Source organism: Channa argus, chromosome 3 (assembly GCF_033026475.1).
Source record: "Channa argus isolate prfri chromosome 3, Channa argus male v1.0, whole genome shotgun sequence".
In the NCBI taxonomy this organism is placed as follows: domain Eukaryota; kingdom Metazoa; phylum Chordata; class Actinopteri; order Anabantiformes; family Channidae; genus Channa; species Channa argus.
In genome coordinates this window covers 11,912,718-11,934,363 of record NC_090199.1, presented here as the reverse complement: position 1 = coordinate 11,934,363, position 21,646 = coordinate 11,912,718, and the positions used below count along the sequence as shown (strand labels likewise).

Sequence of the window (21,646 nt, the reverse complement as noted above, 5' to 3'; positions counted from 1 at the left end):
TGTGGATGTGTTCTTTGCGATTGCACTAATGGATATTTCCATCTTGTTGTATTTATAATTACAATAAAAATTCAGGCAGTCTCATACAGTGGTCCTACAATATGTCGAGACCGTCAGACAGTTTCAGTTACTTTCCACATGTAAATTCTTAATATTGGTAACTAAAAGCTCAGAGTACAATGTGTCATTATGGATTAACCACCTGGCCATTCTGCACAGTGAGTGCTTTTACCTTTGGTGTTTTCATTATAATATATTTATACTTAACTTAATTTAACACTTTTACATAGTGTAGACATTAACAAAGGAAACATTCCTATGCAGGACTTTCACAGAGTTTCTAAAGAAAGTTTCTAAGTTATGCTAAAAAAATACTTTTTCCACTATTCCTTTATTGTATATTTTTATCAATATCTGAAGCACTGCACCTGTGTTAGAGGGGAATGAATTCTAAAATGTATTATTGAGCCTATTGACAAATAAAAGGGTTGTAAATTATGTTATGGTTTAAAAACACTGTGGGTTTTTTTTATATTGCGATGATTGACTGGCTACTTCACAGCAAAATATATGAGAATGAGACTCTGTCTCAGTTTGCTTTTGCACCACCATGACCCACCTTAATAGTCCTGCATTTCTTAAATCAGTTAAGTTGTATAACTCAAAATATTTCCTGTTGTTATAGACAGTAGGTGTTTAGAACATAACTCCAACATGTCTTCTCTCCAGGTACTCATGCATTAGTGTCATTTTTCAAGCTAAGACAGACCAGACCTGCATGCCACTTGCATGCAGCCTTTAATATAATGCTTTCCCAAACCTTTAAACAACATTGGTCTAAAAGTACTCATTCTCTGCTGTACAATGCATGCTGCTTCATACCGCCATGTTTTTTCAAAAAGTCGTAAGACATTGGTGATGAGTACATTGTCTTCGAGACGTGCTTAGAAATGCGTAAATGTAATTTACGCTGCTTCTCACAAAACAGCAAAGTTGTTTTCTGAGTAATTTCTATATTTAAGTTTGAAAGGCGAGAATGAGCATGTTTGTGTTGTAAATACTAAGTGTGCAGGGGCTATAATATGAATTGGCTGTAACTGGATACATGTGACTAGGGGGCAAATAGATCTAATGGTAGTCTTAATGCTGGCCTTGAATAATGAGGCCTTTGTCTAATAAAACTGGAAAGCCTCCAAATACCTATAGGGACCTCAGCTAGTTAGAGCAATAACAGTCTATCAAAAGAGAAAGCAAAGTGATTACTTAGAGGGTAATAAATACAAGGTCCATGCTGGGGGGGACTTAAGGCTAGAGTGAGAAAGAAAAAGAAAGAAATACAGAGTGAGGGACAAAGGGAGAAAGAAAAAGTGCTTAATGGATAAAACAAACTTTTCATCTCTCCTTTTAACAAATACTATTGCTAAAATCTGTAACAGGATAAGATACACACCCAGCAAACATATACAGAGAAAAAGCAAGCCATGACAAAAGTCAGGTGGGCAAACATTTCCAGGTACTGAAGCATTCAGGCCGAAGTCCTACTTGTAAAGCGTAGTCTTTGTAAAGTGTTCAAGAACTACAGCATGACTCACCACTAGATGAAAATAAACTTTGAAATAACAATACATATATATCTATAAATGAGAACCTCAATTGTTGGGCAGATAACAAGTAAAAGAAAATAAAGACTTTTACGTAAACTTCTTGAAATGTAGAGATTTTAACTTTCTGCAGAGAAAAAACTGCTTTACACCACACTTTGTAATTCAAAATAGTTTCAAATTCGGGTGAAATGTGCTACAAGGAAGGACCAGGAAACAGAGGACACAATCAAAGCCAATGTCTGCATTTTTCTGGCAAACACTACCGTTGAGAAAGAACATGGAGGTCTGAGGAAATATTGTCCCTTATTCAAAATGACATGGAAATGAATTAAGTTCAAACGTAAATTTTGAAGAACAGTTTGAAAATCAATCGGGCAATGGGTAACCCTGGTTTTAGCACTCTAAAAAAATATATGTGTGTGCATGTTCCTATATGTAAACATGCACACCCACACACGCACACACACAGACGGACAAATAAAAGCTCTTCACTGTCCACCTCAATGGCAGAGTAGTGCTGACCTGGAGGAACAGCTTTAAGGCCAGAGAACTGGACACAATAACACCACCATCAATTACAGCCCTGAGAGAGGAAAGAGAGAGTCCAATCCGAGAATTAGAGAGATGTGGGGCAGACAGGTGGATCGACAGCCTCAAGGCAGAGGGAGAGAGTGAAACAGGCGATGACAGAGAGGACAGAAGAGAGACAGACTGCTGGTCCACTGCTCTCACTAAGTGATGGGATGAGGATAATAAAGAGTCAGTCACACAGAGCTAGTGGTGGCCTCAGAGGGGGGAGAGGGGGAGGGATAGGAGCAGAGGGGTGACAGAAGTGAGAGATGGACTTCATCAAGACTGCTTCCTCATGGTTTAGGGTTCAGAATCTTGCTCTGTTTCCGCCCTTCTGACTTAAGAGCGGAGCAGGGAAAGTGCGCGTGTGTGTGTGTGTGTGTGTTTGTGTGTGTGTGTGTGTGTGTGTACTAGCTCAATCGCCAATGACAGTTGAGCGATTCATTGCCCCCCCACCAGAGTGACCAATGCCTTGCCACTGCAGGCCTTGATCCATTTCAGCTAATGTATTACTGGAGGAGCATCGCTGTCCACTGTCTGCTGACTGGGCTGGACTGATCTAACCTCAGCTTTACTGAGCTTTACTGGACAGCAGTGGGCTTTCCAAGCATTATCAGAAAGGCAGTGAATACAGACCCAAAGGTGTTTCTTCACCATGTCACACACATAAGAATTTCTCCTGAACCCCAAATGACTGTACTTTAGTGCATTTTACTTAACTCTGGGTTTGACACTAACCTGAGTTTGAATTTCTGTTATTCCAATTCCATCTCCCAGCAGATGCTGCTTGTGAAGAGCACACTAACACTGAGTTGTGTTATAAGTCAAGGTAGCTCTAAAACGCACCTTCCTTTTCATTTATTGATTGGACTCCAGGTTTGTTAACACATGATTTCAGTTTAGTGACATCAGAAGCCTCATTACACCATGCCTTGCATGTGTAAGTGATGTGTTCATTAAAGACGTAGAACATCATGGCTGTGTTTTATCTGCTTAAAAATATTGTATTTGTTGATATTTGTGACTTTGCTAAAGATCAGGTTACATTTCACAATCGATTTATACAGAAAACCAGGACATTGCTCATTTTGTTTTCCACCAAAATATCCACAAATTTTTTCATTGTTGTCAATTGTTTAGGAAATGATTATAAGCATTGTGTCTGTTTCAGTGAAACCTCTGCCCTGAATATTCACTTCACAACTTATAGAAACAGGACTGAGTTTGGGCTAGTTTAGAATTCAGGGTAACTGTGATTACAAGTTCACTCTGAACCATAACTTATAGACACTATTCTATATATGCACTTTATGGTGCATTTTTCTGTTCTCCCAATAAAGCAGAAAATATCCATCACCTCGAAGTATCATGAGAAAACTGTCACGAAAGTAAAGTATAAATAAACTGGATAATAAATTGGGTATTTGTTAAGAGAACTACCAAGGGATGAGTGAATGACTTCATGGTTTTTCAGGGAATAGTCTGTCTTCATTTATATAACCGTGGCCCTTTAAACATATCAATAACATAATGGCCGTGTGAAATTAATGAAATAATCTAGGATGTGTTCCTTTAATCTTAATCAAAATGCAAAAAGCTAATTAATTTTCCACACGTGTAATGAAACAATGATCGTTTTTCCATAATTTTGTGTTTGAGGAGAGGCAGGAGAGAGAGACAAAACAAGCAACCAAGGGCGACTGTGTCGGAGGAGGTAGAGCGGTCGTCCACCAAAGCCCGAGTTAATGGTTCGCCCGGCTCATCAGGTCACGTGTTGAAGTGTCCTTAAGCAACCAACTTAGTTGCTCCCGGTGAGCATTGGCCCCATCGGTGTGTGATTGTGAGTGCATATGGGTGAATGAAAAGCAGTTAAAGCGCTTTGAGTACCAATAGATAGAAAAGCGCTATATAAGTGCAGACCATTTACCATTTAAACTGTCCTTCCATGGGGACCACATTGCCCCTGCTGACTGACACTGTTTGTGTTTTCACTTTAAGTCCTCCTGGGTGCTGCTTATCGCAGCACAAGACAGTCACTCCGTGCCTGTCCTCCCCTTCTCCCTGTCTCTCTCTTTTCTGTCGTGGCTTACATTCCCTTCCCTGTCTGAGATCTGCCTACTATCAACATGTGGCACATGTCCTTGACAAGTGAAGAGAACTTGACTCCTTCACCATAGGAATTGGGCAGCAGTGTCAACCATGCACCCTGTTTTTCTCCCTTTTCCCCTTTTCTCCCTGATCCTACCTCCCATCTTTCACTCTCCCTTTCTTAATATTGAGTTGCCGGGGTAAAAGGGGGCCAGAGGAATCTAATAACTGTGACAGTGGGGCTTTTTGGCATTGTTCCTGAAGCTGTGCAGACACACACAAGGCTGTCTGCTGGCTCTAATGAAAGGTTAAATGAATAGGACAAAGTGACAGGAGGTACAATAAAGAAACAAGAAGGAGGAGAGAATGTGTGTGCATGTTTCCATGTCCCTGTGTGTAAGGGTTTTGAGGCCAACCTCCTTAGCTCAGGGAACAACAAGGACAGCCCCTCCACAGTGCCACCATATTCAAAACAGATTGGTCCTCAACAGGGTGTGTGTGTGTGTGTGTGTGTGTGTGTGTGTGTGTGTGTGTGTGTGCATGACTGTCTCACCAGGACACAGATGCTGAAGAGGAATTCCAGCATGGGGCTCTTTGATAAATCTTAAGGTCACTGGCAGAGAGGTGGGGAGGGGGCTGAGTGGGGAAGGGAGCAGTGGGGGAAGAGGCAGAGGGAGTGATGAGAGGGGACGCATGTCTCGTCTTGTGCCTCTCCCTGCCTGTGCCTTGGTGGAATGCAGAGTCATATGAAAGAGGGCCTCTTTCAAGCTTTCAAGTCTCTTGTGTGTGTCTCAAAAACGCCACTGTCCCCCTCTTAACACAGATTTTCCCTCAGCTCAAAAACCACATGCGGTAAACACACAATCATACTCACCCTGGCATACACACACATACAGATGTGTCAGTCACACACAGTTTACACTATAAGCGTTAAGTTTCTCTCTAACAGGAAAGATGAACTAAGACACAAACAAACGCACAAAATCCCATCATCCTTAGACCGTTTAATTACTATGATTATCACTCTAAAAAACATCTCTGTCACCAACAATCACAGGGTAGGATATCTAACGTGTCATCTAACTTTGTGGTGATGCATTGTATGGCACAGTACAGTTCAATGGGTGCAGCATAATCAATTAAAATGCATATCTCTTGGAGATTGGGACAGATTGGGACACAGATAGAAAATTAACTACTGTATGTAAATGTCACAGTGTCACACCAATATGTGGTGTTAGATCGAAGAAAGACGTATTAGACTGCATCAAATAACTTGTCAAGGGTTTACAGGTTTAATCCCATGTGTTCCTCCCAAACTGTGAGGTCAAGACATTTGAAGAAATCAGAATATGGGTGTTTATCTTGAATGTTTAGTGTCAACATGATTCAGTTTGTCTCACTTTAACTCCTTAAAAGGCTAAACTACCTGGATCAGTAAGTCAGCATGAAGTTTGTACAAGTACATTTGCTGAGACAACTGATGCTGTTAAGAGGACTGACTCTTTATGCACACATTCCAATAGGACAGGGTACATAAATAGATGAAAAGTATCAGAGAAATGAGCACCTCATGCACGGACATCCTTCACTCAATGAATAAAACATATCCCAAGGACCTGGTGTAACTAAAGTAAATTTACACATTGGCTTCTAAACTCTGTCAGGGACAAAAAGATTAAAGTTACAAACATTTAAATTAAAAGTCCTTCCCCTCAAGACCCACATGTGTGCTATACAGCAGCTATAGTGCATCTGTATTGTGTTAAAGGGAAAAGAACAAAAAAAAGAACTAATACCCATATTTCTGTTAAAAGCATACACACCTATTTTGTCAAATCCACAGTAAGTCATTTAAAGTTTGTCCAGCTCAGAAACACAAGTTCCCCTGCTTCCTCAAAACTATGAGTTAACTGAACTTGCATTAAATGAATATAATTTTATAAAGTATAAAAATTAACTAAATAAATTGAACCTCAATCGAGTTCAGCAAACTCAAGATATGAAGTTGACATAACTGACTAGTCATATTGACAATTGTTACACGTTACAAATTTTATTTCCTTCTGTTTCTCAGTTTTTCATTTGAAATGAAGAGCTGAAAAGCTACAGCTGTGAAAGCAGTTTTGAGTGTCTAGAAGTAGGGAATGACTTTAAAATTATGCACAGTTAGAATCATTTTTTTATTATGAAAAAAAAAAAAAACACAACCTAATGCATTAAAGACACAAAAGGTTTCCATCACTACAAAAAGACATTTCTGAAGAATTTTAACTCTCAGAAATGCATCACGGTATGTCTAGTTTTGCTCAGTTCGTTAGTTTGACTCATTATTTCAAGTCGAAAAACTTTAAGTTCAAACATTTCACAGTTAAAATATTGCATTGATCCGAAAATGAAAACTAGACATTATTTGCTTAATTAACTTGAAATAAACCAAAAATTACCGATTTACTTAAAGTCATTGAAAGGCTTGGATGATTATACTGCATACCTGTATATAGTATTTTGTACATGTGTAGTTGCATTTTTGTTGCTTTTGGTGAATACTGTGAGGGTCGTGAAACACCAAGCTGACATCAATGAACCACTGGCAAAAATGACCAACTGAGCCAATAGCACAAAAGCCAAACAGTTTGAGGGGAAATCCTATAGTGTTGGAGCAACGTTAAAGGAAATACTATAGTAGCAGATATTGTACTGATACCAGTCCACACAGAACAAAGACATGGCAACCCAACTCAGTTCAAGTCAAACACTAGGGGTCAAGCATGGCCACTTAAATGACAGCGACACTTGTCAAAGGTAAGGTAAGGTAACTTGTCCCAGGGTAGTTTTAAATCTGCTGGTTCGGGAGGTTAAGCTAGTGGGAAAGTTGAAATTACGTTGGGATATCTCATGCTTGCTTGAAAGGTAGGCTATCAACCTCAACCTGTATGGTAAAGTATGCCTTTTGTTTGGGGATAAAATAAAGGAAACACATTGTAACACTTGTTCTATGAGCACACATGGAGACCACTAATGGCCTATGTAAGCTTGCCAAATCACTCCTGTTAAGTAGCAGAATGAAATTTTCATGTAATGGTTTTGTCATTCAAGACAAATTCCCTGGTACTTGATTGTGTAAATAGCAACTCAGCTCACATATCTGTGAGTATTTTACAACGTCAAAGACTCACAAATATGTGAGGAGACAACCTCTGATTTTTTCCACTCGTGCACGAAGAAATTTGTTAAATTGTATAACATTTGTTTCTCTATTACACAGGGTGCTTTGTAATAGACTCCGTAAACAAATCCTTATATGAAGTCACAGGGCACAGCTAATGTCAGCTGGGATTGGCTTGGATAAGTAGGTAATTAGATGGACGAATGCAGGTGTGACGCCAGCACCAAGAAGCACCGAGAATAGGGGAGAAAGCAACACAATCCAAAGTCAGACCGACTGAAGTTTCACACAACTAAAAGCAGGTCAACAACAAAACACCAACACATGGCTCATTTTATGAGGTAACAGAATGACATGATTTTAATAGTATTTGAAAATGCGATCATATTGCTATTATACAAGTCTATGTTTTAACAGGGAACATTCACACACACACGCGCGCGCACACATAGGAAAATTTTAAAGGGGACTTACACATTTACAAGAATCTTTGGGCCTAAAAATTAGAGCCTAAAATCCTAAATGCTGTATTCACATTAGTCACATTAGTCTTATTGTTTGTACCAGGGTCAGTCGGTTCTGAAGGAGGTTTACGGGGCCTATTGTGATTGACCAAACCAGTAGATCCAAATTCAGTTCACTGCACTGAGTAAATGGACGAGCCATTTTGCCAGGTTGTTAAAGGTACAAAGCCAACATGTTATGGTCCTTTAAGCCACCATCAATATTGAAATGTTTTTATGGTGAATATTTAATAAAAATAACCATTTTTCTTATTAAACAATATTGAATGACATTAAGTAAAATGATACAACTAAAGAGTGCTTTGGTGAACAATCAAAGATGCCAGAAGAAGAAAATGTTTGGAATGAAGTGCAAAGTTGACTTTGTCCTTTGTTTGGACAATACACAAACAGATTTTAAATGAGAAAATTCTGGGTTGAGGACCAGAGGAATAATTTTAAAGGTGATTTAGGTAAAACTAACATTGTCAGACACAGTTGCCAGCTAAGAACTAGACACTCAGGGCAATAATTCCAAAGTCAACATGCTACGTCTCAGTCCTCAGGAATTTTTCATGAGCCACCACTTATCTTGTCATATCAGATTTCTTCCACCAGCTTTTTTGGAGGCAAGAGAAAAGACACCTTTAGGGCAAATTATTCCCTTTTAATCAAATCACTCTGTATGGCCTGAGGAGATCTTTCCGTGCCTTTTGAGTCAGTGAGGCATGGGTCACTAATGCAGCACACCCAATCAAACACACACACACACACACACACACACACACACACACACACCTTAATATGGACCCTATGCATTGAATCAATGGCTGTTTGGTGTCTTTTTGTTTGAAAGAAAGAAAGGAGACTCCACAGGAAAATTAGAAATACAAGAAGAAATCAAGGACCAAAGTGATGTCTGGAGTTTCCATCACAAGTGAAATCCCAGATTTTATCACACACTGTTCATGGAACAAAATTGAACAACTTTATTCTGGACTGCAGTCAGTGCAGGAGGGAGCTATAAAATATAAATTATACCACATAACCCTATACCTCCCAACTGAGCCATTTGGTTACAACTATACTCCTGTTCGTTACACAGGTTCAGCGTCTCTGGTATTTCTATAGTGTCGACATGAATTATATTCTAGGTCTGCTGAGCAAAGTATGGATTACAAGTGAAATGTAATTTCCCCACCGATCGGACAGTTGCCACCCAGCGACACTGAAGTGTTTATTTTACACTTCAGGTGGTAATTAGTTCTGGACGGAATCAATTAGGGCCACACCAAATGGCTGCTGAAAATGTAAGAATCATGACGGTGTCTAGGAAAGACATAAAAATGCAGCAGGAGTATATTTCAAACTGCTGAGTTCAGAAAAACATGTTGTATCATTTCTCACTTTAAACAAATAGAGAATGAGTGTGTTGCTTCTCCACATACTATGTGTGGTCACGATTTGTGTCTTTTTATTCCTTCTAGAAGGAATATGATAGCTTTTGATTTAGCATGTGACTATGCAGGGGGGTGAAGGATACAAAAGGCACTAAACACACGTAAATACAAGTATCATATGTATCAGTTTACAGTTTAAACACGGCTTTTCGCACTGAACCTGATTTTAATCACATTAACTTGCCATTTTTAAATCCGACCTATCTCCTCATCGAGACACTATCATTCAGCAGATTAAAAATCTTAGGGATATCAATCTGAGTGATAGCACAAGACTAAACACCTCTTAATTGTTCATGTCATAACAGCTGTTCATCCTTTTCATTACCTTCTGCTTCTTATTTCTGTCTTCGTTTCAAGTAAGAATCACAGGAACACAGACCAAATTCCATTATGTATTCAGAAGAAATCTTAGACTTTTCATGAGTGAGTGTGTGAAGATTTAGTTTCTTACTTTGTATGTTGAGGGAAAAAATGTAATTATGTCTCTCATGTGTATATTGTTTTGTCTCACACTGTGCTTTTTATTAAATTAGGTGTCCTGCGATCCAATTTGTTTAAACATTTGACAGTGTCTCTGTTTAGTCGCTGTAAGCCACAGCTTAGGTTACAGTGTCTTGTTCAAAGATTTTTCATCTCAAGTCATCACAAGGTATATGACCCCACTCCCCCTTTCAAAATATTACTTTTTCCGTCACTGCCAAGACACACTATCAGTCACTGAGGAGATTACTGGGGTTGAGGACTGAAGGAGGGTGTCAGGGCCATATCGGTGCAGCGGTGACCCACTCCTGGATAAATAAAAACACTGCAACAACAGTGCTTTGATGTTGCTGAGGCATCACAGAAACACTGATGTGTATCATCTGAAGTGGGTGGGGGGGGTATGAAAACTGCTCTCTAAGCTTGGCTGAATATCTTCACCTGTTAGCACGAGTGAAAGTACATATTTCCCTTAATCTAAAATAAATTTAGTTTGTTTGTTTTTTCTTCCTGTCCTGCACTTACACATTTTTCCCTTCACCCCTGCACCACTGGGGTTAAGCTCTTTACTTGAGAGTGCAGTCTCATCATGACTAAAATTTCACCGAAAATGAGGAGGAACACGAAGGTCAAGTAGTGATTATCTGCCTAAATTAATCACATAAACATTTAGGCTAAAAATAAGCAAGTACAGAAACAAGAATCTTGGAGGAGCAGAAAATATATAAATGCACCAAAATGGGTTATCAATGGATGCATTATGCACTTAGCACCCAAATAAAGAGAAAGCAGATGAGAAAGTAAAAAACAGGGGAAATAGAGAGGATGGAGAATGGGAAGCAGAAAAGGAAAGAGTTCTCGATGTGAGCAGTAATCAGTGAAAACCAGCAGGGGGGACAGGGAGGGTTGGTGGGGTCAGAGCAGAGCACCACTAAGCAGCCTTTCTCTTCATTAGCAGACTCTCTAAGGGGGGGCGTCACAGACCTACCTGTCCAGCAGATTATTGAACCGACTAACCAGTGGCTCTCACCCTACACACACACACACTCTCACACACTCTCCCCTCCCTGATTCCCACAGACCCAGAGGAATCACGACCTAGCTGCAGGCTCACTGACAACTTTAACTTTTTCTTTAACCTCATGCAGCAGCCCTATAGGCCAAACTAGGACATCTACACAGGATATTTATCTCAACATTTCCGCCATTATTTTATGCGGAATTCTGTTGTCCAAACTTTATTTTGGAGTTCTCAAAATATCTATTTTTATTTATGTATTTTATGTATAACTCTCTCCCACTATATCTGAGAATGTAAGAGGCGAATAATTATCTGACACATGAGAGAGAGAGAGCAACATGGAGACATGAAGCAATACCAGCATTTTAAGTTGTGTGACTGATGTGGCAAAGGAAATGTGAAATGCTCAGATCCCTGACTGATCTGACATGGAGAAAGCAACTCGGAGATAAAAGTAATGAAATGACATTCCAGGAATGTAAATTGGCATTCTTTACTGTAGTAGCTGCACCAGCTCAGAGCCATGAAACATCCCTCACACACATTTAGACCAGGTCAAAATACTGTGCTCTTAATCTCACAAACATCTGACTGATGAAAGTGTGAAGGTGCTTTTGTGGCACTTTCAAGTGGGGCCATTCATCTCAGTCTCTCTCTGTGTTTCTTTTTTTCCTTAACTGCCTTTTTCTCAGTTTCGTGCAGCTTTCACACATGTCCACACTGAAATGTCCCACACTGACATGAAATGCCTCTGTGTGCTTGTGGTGGTGTTTCTATGTTACAGGTTGGCCATGAGCTCTCTGAATCCATAACACAGGGACGCAAAACTCTGTGTGACATAACAAGGCAACTGTATTATCCAAAAACGACTTTAAGGCAGTCAGAGTACAGCTCCAACAAATAGCATTGTAAAAAAACAACAATTTAAAATGATCAAAAATCTGTTTTCGTTGGCATCCAACATACACAAATATTTCTGTTTTGTGTAAGTCCTGTCACAAGCAGCCTAATCATCAACCTAAACGAGTGAATATAACAAGAAAACAATGAATGTGGAAAAATAGCATGTAACACATTTTTTTCAGAAAATGAGTCTTAGGCCTGAAAAGTAACTTTGAAAATGTTGCTGCAGGCTATAAAATAAAGTTTACTCTCATTTACACGATTTAATCAACCACATGAATGCATATCTTCTATCAAAAGACACTGCACTAAATTGTAATGAATTACAGCAATCGCTGGTTAACATGGCCCGTGTCAACATGTAGTATTACGGAAGTATAAAGTGGCTTATGACATAATGTACACAAATAACACAGCAGAAAGTTCGTTACACTTTGTGTGGAGGGAACGTTTTGCGCCTCACACTTCACTTGACTTTTTGATTTTGTCTGAAGGGAATAGCAGATAATAAAATAACGCTTTCAAAGCGTGTTGAAAACCATGAAATTATATTAAGTGAAGTACTATCTTCTCAGGTACGACTGTCTACTATCTTCCGAAGTCACAGATCCAGTCTCGTTTCTGATTACGGCCTTAATGGGCTCACACATGTGATCACAGTTGATTTTGTAAGAGAGAGAGGGAGAGGGACGATAAAGGCAAGAAAAAAGTCAGAAGAAAAAAAGCGGAAGAAAAAGTTAGTTGTTGTTTTTTTATTCAGTCATATAGACTCCATCAATGTAACGAATGAGTCACATTGGTCTGAAATAAGTGAGGAAATACATTACTTTGTTAACTTGTGTTTGTGTTCTGATGAGTTCAAACCAGCCCAGATGTTGTAAAAGCTTACTACTTCCATAAGTTATTCTACTGGTGTGTTTCTTCTGGGTAAACACAAGCAGGAAAATTATATTTACCATTGCTGCATGTTGTATCTGACAGACCCCGGGGCTCCAGGCACTTTTACAAACTTGGCGTCCTCAAAAAAGTCTGATTTCGCCCTCAAGTGGGGAACTGACTCCTCTTCAGTACAGGATCGCTGTCTGTGGTGATTCACGGTCGGTGGTTTTACACAAACTTATCGCCGTTTGTGACAGTTTTAGATGTCGCCCTGGAAAGCAGTCACTCTTTCTGTGCCGAGAACCGCTCGGTCCGGGCTTCTTCACGGAGACAAAACGCGCGTCAAGACGTTTGGAAACGCGTATAGGTCTTAGGGAGAGAAACGCACGACACGATACCCTCTGTCCCTTCTTCTTTTCCCAAACCGTAAACTGGAGACGTCAAGTAGACAGTGGGGATCTCTGACGACCAGAAGCTGGGTTGCAACTACTTGGCCTACCTTGAAGAAAAACGAAAAAAAAAAAAAAAAAAAAAAAAAAAAACCGCCTTCCTACACTCCCCCGGTGATTTCCTTCTGCAGAGTCAGCGCAGTGCGCCGAGGAGAGCTGCGGACGGTCCGGGCTGGAGAGAAGGTGGCTGCGGCGTTAGGTTGGGTAAATTCAGACCCAGCGACGTGTGTGACTGTAATTCGAGTGGCTGTGGGTCCCGGGAGTTTTCTGTACCCGATGAGTAGATTTACGATGTTGTGTTCAGGATGAATAGTCGCATCTGTGTTCGACAAAATGTGCCAAAAAGAAAAAAACTCTTAGCCTCGAGATAAGAAATCGGCAAAGACTGTCGCCTGCAACTTCTGAAAACACTGCGAATGAAGCCGTGATAAAGGGATGTTTCGGTTCTGTGTGTGTTTATATCAGTTAGAAAGCTGTCAGTGTGATATTAAACAAGATCACCTTTAAGAAAATTGATCAAATGTGGCCAAACATGTAATAAATGATAAAATAAATACACGTGTTTTCTAAATCTCGTTTTGCAGTTTTATTTAATTTTATTTATTTTTGCGTTTTACACCGAGCAAACTTTCAGTTTTTACACTCGCTCTTCCATCACGAGTAGCCTCCACGCACGTCTGTGTGTGTTTTTTGGCACTTGGAAACAAGTTTATGTATTTTCTTTTTCTGTGTACTGCACGGATGTGACAGTGATTTCCTAAGCTGTGCCCCTCTGATCCCTCAGAAGCAGGCGCGCTCATTAAAGTTTCATTGTGCACTTGTTTTTATGAGGATTTGCTCAACATTTGACTGAGACATCTCAAGAGTGAAGAGCTGAAGCAGCGATGTGTGTGTGTGTTGGGGGGGGGCTGTGGGGGTATGCGTGTGTGTGTGTGAGCGTGCGTTTGAGGATAGAGTGGAGCGCAGAAAGACAGACATGCAGCGCTCCTCAGAGTGACTGCCTGCCTCAGTCTGGCTCCTCCACTGGGGTGAGAGAGGCAGCCGAATCCCAGGGCAGTCATTTCTATCAAGTCAAGCGTCTGGAAGCCCCACTTGCATGTTTGGTCAAGGGGTAAATAATAGATCAGGGATTAGGCTTGTGTAGAATTCATTCCAGAGTAACAAGCTACTGGGGTCCCAGCATATGCATATTCATTCCTTGGCCAAGGCCGTGGGAGAGCGAGGACCATATGCCTGTTTGTCAGAGGGCATGGATTGCTAATTAAATGAGATATTACATACTCATGTGAGCAACAAAACAAAAAGCCTTTAAAGGATTGTTCAAAATGCCTCAAATGTTTTGATTCTGTTTTAATTTGTCTCCGGACATGATAGTTATCAGGAAGTTGTTGATGAGTAATATGACATACACTGCACATGTACATCAAACCAATATCTATATTATGGGAAAGACAAGATCATCATGGCGGGTGCGTAGACTCCTGATTTGTACTTTCAGCACCCAATTGTCTTTTTAGTTTCTAAATGTTGGGAACAGTTGTGCTTCTGCATTGCTGGGTGGGCTGCATTGCAGAGTCCTTCACCTCGGTAGCTTATTGTTGTTGAAGGGAAATATTAATATAAATATGACTGATGTTCTGAGAAACAGCCTGTCTCTAAGAAATTACATTCACACTGTGACAAATTGCTGTAATTTCTACAGTACAATTTTACAATAACTTCTTGTTCTGTCATTTTACACAGTTTCATAGTATATTGCAATGCATCAAGGGTAAAAAAAAAAAACTATTACAGTTCCTAACAGCATTTTTCCACAATGACGTATTGTACAATTGCATGCAAGTTTTATCTTGACTGTAGATGATGCACATTGCAGCTAAATACTGTTGATTGAAAGAGGGACAAAAGCGTTTGCTGACCAAAGGAGCAACAGTCATTTCTTTTGTCTGATTTGTAAGAGTGACTGTAATTTCCAATTATTTTAACTAAGCTGTTAGGACCCCAGTCACACTGCAGAGTGAAGCTGCCAGTTGGCCAGTAACAGGGCAGAGACAGCAGCGGGAAAGATTACTTACACAAACGCTGTCTGTAAATGACTCCATACCTTTGCATCATTTCAAAGTAATACTACCTAGTTTAGACCTTATTGCAGTTTCCAGAAGGTAACTACATGTGTACATTTGTAAAATTGTACTAATTCCGTGCCGCTTTTAATGGTTATTATGCTAATTAGAGCATTAGCATAGCTTTGGTGTATTTAGTGTTATTAGCTAAAACTAGCTACACTTAAAGCAGACACAGTCTGACAGAAGGGACTGAGGATTAGGAGGGGGTAAGAGGAGGGGGTAACAGCCTGGACCGAGAGCAGTAGAAGCGTCCAGCCTGCTGCAGCCACAGTCCGACCTGAGTCCACCACAGCGTCCCCATCCTTTCCTCCACGTTCTGTTTGTGCTGGGCTCCATGGAACGATGAGTACAAACTTAACTTTGTGTGTGCAATTGTTTTTTGTTGAAGATGAAGCAACCATTAGCTTCCAGGTTATGACTCAGGCCTGTACATCAAAAATTCTTTGTATTTCAGTTGCAGGGAAAGCGTTTAATGTCACATTGTCGCTGCTTTAGTTAACATGACGGTGACTCCACAGCTCCTGACCTGTGTCCACATTGCATGGTAAAGTGCGGCTTTATGCTCTGTCATATATTAAAAACAGAGATGTTTCATATCTCCGAGGGAAGAGAGGAGACTGGGGGAAAAAAAGTCCAAGTCGAATTTACTCATTAAAGAAACAGTCTAAATTCAACCCTAAAGTTGAACCAGCTATAAACTATGTGACAGATATTTCAAATTGGAGATAAACAAAATGTCTTTACTGAGATTTTTTTGGAGTGGAAAAAAGGTAAGTTAGCAGTTTTTCACCCAAATGCTCTGTTTATCCCACTGCACCATTACTTCCTTGTATTACAATAACATGGCAGAACTTTTGCAAGTAGTTCTGCAGAAACACAGGCCAATCTGAGCTATTAGGTGAATGAACTAGCTAAAAGACTTTGAATTGAATTGGCCTGAAAATGACTTGTTCTCACATTTGTTTAAGGTTTACACTAACATTTATATATGGGTGGGGGTGTTCATCTGGATATTAGGGAGACTTACAGCAGTTTTAAAGAAGTCATTTCGTTAGAGAATTCCCCAACATCTCCACATCAACAACTGCAGCAGCAAACTAGGTCAGCTGCTGAAACCTTGACAGCAATTCATTTAGTAAAATGGTATGTTGGTGAAATTGTTTGATGCAAGCTAGCTGGGGCTGGTTGAGAAATATCCAACCAGAGTTTAGGTTGATAAAACTACATCGCTATTGTTTAGTAAGTCTTGTGACAAGATGGATGGATTTTGCTCTCATGTAGAATAGCAGTGATTTGTTTTGTTATTATTTTTCTTTTTATGTAATTTTGTGATTTCCAAATATTTCATTGAAACCAATGCAGCCAGTGGCTCCAAGATGCCAAAGTGCATAAGAAGAAAACAACAATCAATCTTTGTGTCTCTTTTCTCTTCAGCCAAGTGGACTTTAATGGCTTTGAGGATAAGTCATTAACTGTACAAAACATGAGGACTTTTTCATCTCAGATTCTTAAAGCTATGTAAAAGTATTGATTTTTAATAAAAGTTTTTTTTTCAATGTTGATTTTGGATTACTTTTGGCCTAAGGTGTCATTTAAAACCCATCTAAATATGTATTGTAAAAGCTGCTAATATAAATAGGAAAAATTACCTGTATGAACTATTAACAGCTATTTACTGGCAGCTTTAGCCAGTAAATAGCTGTAATTTTAATAAAATAAAAGGTAAAATAGATTACAAATAATTATTGTTTTTCTGTAAGAAAACCATATGTTGCTGTAATTTTAAATACAATAAAACCCAGTGATATATATCCAGTTGTATACTGTAATTCTTGTTTACATTTTTTGGCAGGTAATTACTGTAAATTCTACAGTTCATTGAGTGTATTTGCAGTGGAGATTGCAAGAGAAGATCCATTTTGGGAGGAAATATTCACATAAGCATATTTAGTAAGGCTTCATACCAAACATATTTCCAAAATGTTTATATACTCTACAGTATCTGCTCATAACAATGAATTCACGATTTTCCTATTGTATGGTTATGTTCAGGTACTTGTGGCCTAAAGGGAAACTCTGCAAATCTTTACTTTGCTTTATATGACTTTAGTTCGGGGTGTAAATATATATTAATACTTTTAACTTTCTTGATGTAGAAGAATGTATGACACACACACACACACACACACACACACACACAGTGCCACTGAGACAGTCAACTCTGTAACATTAAGACAATGTGTTAAGTTAAAGGTGTTGCGAGTCCCTTCAGGTAGCATATAAATAAATAAATAAATGCTAGCTTTGGATTAGGCCATAACTGGGTATGGTACAAATATATAAAGTAGCTGCTGTGGGTCTGATCTGTGTTTTCCTGGTGATCTCGACTATCTATCCTCCCCACTCTGATTTCCCTCTGTCTTTTTTCCCAATTAGTCTCAACTCACCTTATCTGTTGCTCCCCTTTATATGCCCCCATCTCTCTGCTTCCCCAGACTCATGTTGCCTGTGACTTGTGATTTTTCCCTTTTGAGTTTGTCTGTTTTACCCCTGTTCATTTGTTTGTTCCCGTCTGGCCACTGGAGACCCGAGTTTCCGGGGATCCTTCTGCTCAGCCTGCCTGTTCACCTCGTAGTAAGTGACTTTACACTGAACATTGCCTCTGCTGATGGTGAATGATTATTACTATATTAGGAATGGATTTTTGGCCAAGACCAAGGACTGTTGTATTTTCTCTTGTTCCTCTTTGGACTCTTTTAATTTTTACTTTCTGTTCAGCCACTGTTAGTTCTCCTCTTTTCCGTGTTCCCTCATCTGTGCTGGCTCCTTTACCACCCAGTCTCCCAGCTCCACTGCAGAGGATCTCAGCTCACCCATTCCCTTGTAAGAATTCTGTCACCATAAATATCTCTCTGTGCTCAAAGCATTACTTGCCTTCTCTTTCTTCTCTTAAATCTCCACGCCATTACCTGCTCCTCCGATCACCTCGGCAGCACTCACCTCACTTCTCCTCTGTTTATGATTTACTTACTATTCAATAAACCATATACTGCCTACCAGTTCCTCCACTTTTCCTGCATTATTTTTCTGTGTCCCATAACTCTGATGGATACTTACAGAGTCCATTGTACAAGTAACTATTGAAGGTGGCCTAATAGAGAGGGAGAGTATGTTTATTTTTCTCTGTGACAGGATCCCACTGTTTACTAATCATCCAGCGGGACCACTGATAATGAGCTATTGAACCCACTACTGAAGTGTTCACCTCCTGGGACGGCCATCAGCTGCTGCACCACACTTGTGGATCTATCAAATCTACAGAGGTGCTCCTGTTCATTAAATTCCAGTCACTAATAGAGCACAGAGGTCATTTTGACCATTCCCAAGAACCCTCATGACTTTTTCAAAGGATTGGCTCATATTGTAAGTTCTCTTTACTAATCAGGAGGCAATTAATGGCTCCAATGGTGTTTACTACAATCTGATCTAGACAAATATCAAACCTTTTTTAATGGTTTCACAAAACTGGTAAGAACTACTTTACTTTACCAGTTTTGTGATTTCATCATGTTTAGTCATGTTTATCTTTATGGCCTAAAATCAAATTTTTTCTTTCAGGGTTTAACATCAAACACCCACAGGTTAGTAAAATACACCAATCAGCCACAACATTACTACCAAGGATCTTAATGTCATGGAGGACAAAGGTCAGCATAGCCCGTCTGAGTTTACAAAGATTCATACACAGCAAAATGTAATACACTGTACATAGGTGATAAAAAGAGAAGCTCTATACTGAAGTTGGGGTGGAAGTATTGGCCCAAAGACATTTAAGTACAAGGGCCACTTTTAAACAGGTTATTTACATTTTACTTAAAGTACTCCACTAATAAAACTGTTTTAAACAATATTGATTATAATGATTATGCCAAAAATGTACAACAAATAAGGTTCAAAGGTCACTGGTGGTAAAGGTGGAGCTGATTTTAACCACTTTATGTGCTGACAGGTGGTTAACTTATAAAGATAAATCTGCACTTACTAGTTCATAATATGGTTTTAATAAACGTGTTTATATTTATGCCACCAGGTGGTATTAATGTTGTGACTGATCAGTGTAAACTTCACCAAGAAAATCCTAAACTGTAAAACACAATTAATGATCAGCAATTATTGATTTGATAATAAGATGAAAATGTTTGGGAGGTAAAGCTGTACTGCAAAAGGATTTTTGTCTCACTTTCTTTCTCTACCAACTTTTGGAGAAGGAAGCACAGGTGCTGGAAATAAGACAAATACTTTTCTCATCTAAAAGCTGTTTTCCGACTGGACAACATTTACTCAGGGCGATCGATGTCCCATGTCCTTGTACTCCTCTCATACTCAAGGGAAATATAAACTTAAATACAACCTCACCACCTTAATTTACCCTTTCACCAAGCAAAGGACAAGCTCTCCAGCAAGAGCCCAAGGGAATTAGCCTGACTCCTTGTTCCCACACATCCTGAGGGCTAACAGGTTGGTATGGCACCCTAGTCGGGTGAACCATGAGTGAGTGTGGCCTTGAGGTTCATGGCATCACAGATAAACACACACACAAACCGCATACATATATGTTCTTTCTAGGGGTGGATACTTGTGGATCAATTCCTCCTTTATAAGTGCTCTTGTCTGTTGAACATTGGACCATAAGGCCATCAAGAGGAAGTCAAACAGAGGTCCATGCCATCGCATTTGGGCTAAGGTTATGACTTAAACAGGGGGGGCTGTGCATGCACAGCATGTGAGGGGGGACTTATGGGAGGTCAGCGACATCACATGCATACAAGAACATGCACATGATAGCAAAGTGAGAGTGTAAGGTCTGTGGTAAGGAGAGGTTTTGAGCAAGAATTATCTGATTTAGGTGCACAGATAACGTATGTCTAAAGGCTGAAGAGAGAGAAGAAAAGTGGTAATCAATGGTTTCTCTGTCCTAGAGTTTTGTAAGGCAGTCCAAGGTCTCACAGGATTCTGCATGAGGATGCTGCCTCATGGTTGAGGTCAAGAGTGGCTGATAATTCTCCCACAGACTCCAGTGATATAGTATAATACCCCTCCTTGGGACATGCTTGAATAGAAATGTGTATAAACAGGCCTTTAGACATCATCAAATAAACATACATTTAGTGAGAATTCCAAAGCTTTTATTGGGGCCAAATTTAATTTCAAGTGGTATTCAGTGGGATAGCAGGTTATTATAATGTAATCTTATTCAACAAAAAGCATCAGCCGCTCAACAAATATCAGCTAGCTACAAAGTGACTGTGTTCAAAGAGTTATCATGTTTGAGCCTGTTTTATATCCACGCAGGGGGAGTGATGTTCTGCTAAACACTGTGCAGGTTTGACATCCCAACTGGCATTTGTACAATGTTCCTTTAAAGCTGGGGACTTGTGACTCTTTAGTATTTACTGTCATCTCCCACAGTTCTCAGGCTCTTTCCTCCCTCAGCATCAAAGCTAGGCCACATTAATGCAGACAATATCCCTGCTTACCTGAGGTGGCAGGCGGAGACTCTGCTTTTACAATTCTCCATGGAGTGTCATGTTTTTCCCCAGGATGTGCCTCTCTTCCTTCCTCTGTCAGCATCGGCACACCAGAGCTTGTCGTTTGGTTCTTGAATTTTTCATGCAGGTGTATTTGCATGATCACAATTCTGTGTCACTCCTTCCCCTGGTAGATTAAATGCTGCCTAGCACTTGAACTTTCCTATGACTCCACTGAGGCAGAACAGAAGTGAGACAAGCATGCTTGCTGGGATTGTCAATGCAAGAGCTGTCTTGTTTCAAGGGGTGGCTCCTCACATTTTAGCAGTTGGGCAATTAGACATAAGAGGCCCACAACGACAACTTCAAACAAGATTCATTACATTTACTCCTGTATTGTTTACATTTGCTGCTATACATCTGAGTCAATCATATTCTGTGGCATCCAATAAAGAAGTTAAACCATGCTGTGCAATTACAGTGACTGCTGTGTGGGTAGGGCACATAATCTGAGCAGCACACCAAAACAAAAAGTGTTAAAAAATTAAATTACATGTACAATCTATTCTACACATGAACCAATTTTAAACTGATATTCTTATATATATCTTTTAGAGCATGTTTCTTTATTTAATTCTCATTTGAGTTTGGATTTATAAATATAAATTTTTTAAATATAAATATTAATTTCAGTGGTCTCAGGTAAACTTAGAATGAATACTGTATGAATCTTGCTGTGTCTTTTCAGTCACAAACCCACAGTTCCCATCACTGCCAGGAGACAGGCTAATGATTGTTGAATTATAGAATAATTTGTGCTTCATTTCCATTAAAACCTTTTGCCCAAATTATGTTTATTAAAG

The 21,646-nt window shown here is 39.6% G+C and overlaps 1 protein-coding gene across 4 annotated transcripts in view; it reads right to left on the bottom strand.

Moving 5' to 3' along the window:
* Positions 1-20,994, bottom strand: part of bnc2 (basonuclin zinc finger protein 2) — a 160,375-nt gene extending 139,381 nt beyond the window's left edge. For 2 of the 4 annotated variants that reach the window (XM_067496733.1, XM_067496735.1), the window contains exon 1: positions 12,758-13,163. In XM_067496733.1, coding sequence (XP_067352834.1) covers positions 12,758-12,760 — 3 coding nt within the window. In that variant the 5' untranslated portion in view covers positions 12,761-13,163. Of the gene's footprint in view, positions 1-12,757; positions 13,165-20,792 lie in introns of those variants that run through there. The other 2 variants (XM_067496736.1, XM_067496739.1) reach the window with 2 other exon arrangements.
* Positions 20,995-21,646: the final 652 nt, after the last annotated feature.